The following is a 4,501-nucleotide window of genomic DNA, read 5'->3' on the forward strand; positions in this document are numbered from 1 at the left end:
GAAACCAAGGCAGGTAACCCCTGGCTGCCCTCTTCCCAGGAGGAAATTGGCTGGCGCAATGTCACGAGGCTGCTGGTGTTTGCCACAGACGATGGCTTCCACTTTGCTGGTGATGGCAAACTGGGTGCCATCCTGACCCCCAATGATGGCCGCTGCCACCTGGAGGATAACATGTACAAGAGGAGCAATGAGTTTGTGAGTGTTCTGCCTGCCTTGGCACGCCCCGGTACCAAGGCTGGTTACATAAACATAAAGGTTACGGGAGTGACAAGGGGAAAGGCTGAGAGCAGAGTCACATTGCCCAATCACACAAACAGAACCCAGACTCCTCCTAACACGAATAACAAATCACAGATGTAATCCTGGAGACCCTGGTGATAACATGAGACTCCCAGCACCCACATCAGCCTGCAGGGCAGTCCTGACCCTGATCCTCATGGCAGAGGGCCTCACACAGCCTTCTCCATCCACCACACGGTCTCTTTGCGTGCCTGTTCTGCCTGCAATGACCTTGTCAGAGCCCCAGGCTATCCCTGCACACTCATTGCCTTCCCAAAAGTACCATAAAGGATTTTTTTTTTTTTTTTTTGAGCTCAGACTGCAGAGACTATCTGGAACCCACTGATTTGGAGTTGATAGCAGATAGAATAAGGGGGTCCTGACCCTGGTATCTTATGTCCATTAGCCGCCCCCCCCCCAAAGTTGAATATCATGTCCTTCTGCTATACATCATGGAGGTGAATGGTGGAACCTAAAATCTAGCACTAGTGGAAGCGTAGGTCCTTCCTAGGTGCCCATACACCAGTTCCTCAGGGTTCTGCTTGCGCTCCGGCTGGCTTAGCAGCTAGAGTGGTGACTGATGGTAGCTTCTTTACCTGGGATTAACATTCACAATTGTCAGTATTCTCTTCTTATATTTCAAAGGCTTTGGCTGGTTCCCTGCCAAGCCTGTCACAAACTCATAGATCTAACACCAAGGGAGGCCCAGCCTGAGCCAGGACTGATACTCTGTCAGCCCAGACGTGTCCTGGACGTGTCCTGGAAGGCTTGTCTGACAAGCTGTCCCCTCTCTCCAGGACTACCCATCCGTGGGCCAGCTGGCACACAAACTTTCCGAGAGCAACATCCAGCCCATCTTTGCGGTGACAAAGAAGATGGTGAAAACGTATGAGGTAAGCGGAACCTTGTGCAACGTGGGGACAGGCCATCTCAGCTGGGAGTGACAAGCCAGCTGGGCCCTGCCCAATAATGCCTTAGTTCTGCTTTTCATGCTGGCCTGTGGGTGGGTGGCCTGCCCAGTAGCCACAGTTCTCTGTGTGGGAGCATCCTGGATTCTGGTGAGGGAAGTTGACCCTGCTGTTAGGCCACACGGTGTCCATGTCTTGTCTTGAAATTTCACGGAGCTGCTTGCTTTCTTTTTTTGGTTTCTTTTTGAACAAAGCAGTCGGATTCTGCCTGCCCCACCCCCAAAACAAAGCTCCTTCGAGCAACCAGCACTCAGATGGAACCAAATTCATGTGTTGCTACCACCTTAGGAGACCTCAGTTCTGCCCACAGGGGGACATGGCCTTCCTATATGTGTTGGTTCAGGACAAGTCTCCCCAAAGCACCTCAACAAACAGAAGCCAAACCAGGAGCCGGGCGTGGTGGCGCACGCCTTTAATCCCAGCACTCGGGAGGCAGAGGCAGGCGGATTTCTGAGTTCAAGGCCAGCCTGGTCTACAAAGTGAGTGCCAGGACAGCCAGGGCTACACAGAGAAACCCTGTCTCGAAAAAACCAAAAAAAAAAGAAGCCAAACCAAAGCAAACAGGATCTTGGATTATTTGCCATTGGCTTTGAAACAGTTGTGCATCCTCCTGGGAGGAAGCAGCTGGTTTTGCTCTTTGTAAAGCAGTCAAGCTTGGTGATCCCAAGGTTCTGCTCTGGAGAGCTCACCCCTATGGTGGCCTCTAGAGGAAGGTGAAGTCCCACACTTGTAGTCAGGGGACTCTTGGACCCTTCCGTTCATAGAGCAGGAATCCCATTTGCAACCATTCATCTCTAAAGATTTATTTTATGTATATGAGTACACTGGAGCTGTACAGATGGTTGTGAACCTTCATGTGGTTGTTGGGTATTGAATTTAAGACCTCTGCTCACTCCTGTCCTCCCGGCTCGCTCCAGCCCAGAGATTTATTTGTTATTATAAATAAGTACACTGTAGCTATCTTCAGACACACCAGAAGAGGGTGTCAGATCTCATTATGGGTGGTTGTGAACCACCATGTGGTTTCTGGGATTTGAACTCAGGACCTTCGGAAAAGCAGTCAGTGTTCTTACCCATTGAGTCATCTCGCCAGCCCCATCCATTTACCTCTTACGATGGCCGTAATTGGGTCCCATGGTGTCCCCAAGCAAGAAGCAGCTACAGAGTTAGAGAAGTATTAACTGATGGCTGAGGCAGCTCCCCGTGGCCCCTCAAAATGCTACTTGTGGCTTATCCTGTGTTTCTGACGCTGATCCATATCCTCGGAGGGCAAGTTCACACAAGCAAGAGTCTCAGGTGTGGCCAGTCTCCCAAGCCTTCTCGCTGGCTTAGCGACTTGCTGGACTGGCCTAAAGAGTACAGCAAAGCCCACAGACTCCCAGTCAACTTGCCACAGTGGTAAAGTCAGTGGAGTAAAGAAAGTCCAAGGGCAAAGTCTAAGAGAGAGCTGGGGTTTGAGCTTCCATGGCCCCTCCCCTTTCAGGATCTCCAGCCCCATCTAAGAATAAGTGGATCCTTCATGGCCTGAGGGACACCCACACACACCTGCCAGGAGCTACTGCCCAGGGCTTCCTTTGGAATGTGTAGGGCATATGCAGCCCAGCCTGTGGACTGATCTTAATGGACAGTGGGGGCATGAGGGATTCTCTCTGCTCCCAGGGGCTGCTCAGCATAAGACCCTGAGCCAGAATGAGATGTGTACATTTGTCATGTGACATGAAGCATGGAACACGCTGGCTGTGATCAGTTTGTAAAGTCTGATGACTCATTCTTCAGGGTCAGAGAACTGCAGATCTCAGCCACCCCAGACACTGTAGTGCCAGGGAAATGTTAGTGGTTCCCCCAAAAAACAGAGAAGCCAATCTAATGCAACTCACAGCAAGGTCTTTATTCTATCTGAGCTAGCTTGGGCCCCTTAGCTCACCACTGACATGCAGGACGGTTTTGGTGGAGATGGGAGCCCCAAATGTCTATCTGGGCAAGGCTTTACAGTAAGCAGCAAGTAGGGGTAAGTGTGCAAGGGTCTAATTGAAAAGCCACTGTGGCCTTTCACACAATTGGCTGGTGTTGTGAGTCCTATCATAGACTTCTGCTCCCCTCTGCATTGGTGGTCGTTAGGCAGGGGTGGGCTTATAACCTGGAGTACAGGTTTGTAAGGGGAATAACTTGGAGACACTGGTCTTGTGGGAGATTAGCCTAGAGACTGGAGCTAGGCTCAGGTTTTGTTGGGGGTCAACTTGGAAACTAATGCTAGATACCAGCCTGTTAGTCTTTCTGAGTTCAAACTTAAGTTGGGTTTTCTAAAATGGAGTCTGAACTTAAAACATTTGGGCTCTCAACACGTTTAAAGAAGGGGCCCAGCTTTCTCCTCCATGAGAGGCAGCAATGCCCACCCAGGAAAGCCACTGTGGTAACTCTGAGCTCCGTTACCCAGTGATGTCAGAGAGCACCTGCCCTCTCATCTGAGAGTGACCATGGCTCCTCAGCCGACAATGCTATCACTCTGTCCTCACAGATAGCTGCAAGTGGCAACCCAAGCCAACCTTCCTTATATGACAGCTCTGGGCAACCACGTTACTTCCAAATGTGCAGGGCACAGGGTTTGGACGTGAGCAGAAGTGTGGTGACTTGGGGAAGGGTGGGGAACACATGACAGCTGGGAAGATGACTTTTGTAGGCTATGCATTGCTGAATGAGAAATGGGGAGTAGGCCGGGCGTTAGTGGCTCACGCCTTTAATCCCAGCACTTGGGAGGCAAAGGCAGGCAGATTTCTGGGTTCAAGGCCAGCCTGGTCTACAGAGTGAGTTCCAGGACAGCCAGGGCTGTCTTTTCTCTGTCAAAAGAGAGAGAGAGAGAGAGAGAGAGAGAGAGAGAGAGAGAGAGAGAGAGAAATGGGGAGTAGGCCACATGGCAGATCTGAGGCAAGCCATGATTACTGAGGTAGGTAACCACCATGATAACACTTCTACTGTCAGATTCCCAGACTCCAGAAAGTATGCAGTACCTTGGGGGAGAAGGAGGGACAGACAGGCTTGGGGATCCTCTGAGTGGGCAATGGGAACAGCCATGGAAGGCAGTGACTTAGTCCAGCACAGGACAGCCAGGGTGATCAGTGGAAGCAAGAGACCACTCCATAGTCAGAACACACACACACACACACACACACACACACTCCATAGTCAGAACACGCACACACACACACACTCCATAGTCAGAACACGCACACACACACACACACACACACTCCATAGTC

General features: G+C 51.0%; 1 protein-coding gene across 1 annotated transcript in view; it reads left to right on the forward strand.

Annotated features, from left to right (window-relative positions):
- The window catches only part of Itgb2 (integrin subunit beta 2), a 36,655-nt gene that overhangs the window by 20,150 nt on the left and 12,004 nt on the right, over positions 1-4,501 (forward strand). Inside the window, exons 7-8 of the mRNA XM_021174344.1 lie at positions 40-195; positions 1,077-1,172. Coding sequence (XP_021030003.1) covers positions 40-195; positions 1,077-1,172 — 252 coding nt within the window. The remainder of the gene's footprint in view (positions 1-39; positions 196-1,076; positions 1,173-4,501) is intronic.

Source organism: Mus caroli, chromosome 10 (genome assembly GCF_900094665.2).
Source record: "Mus caroli chromosome 10, CAROLI_EIJ_v1.1, whole genome shotgun sequence".
In the NCBI taxonomy this organism is placed as follows: domain Eukaryota; kingdom Metazoa; phylum Chordata; class Mammalia; order Rodentia; family Muridae; genus Mus; species Mus caroli.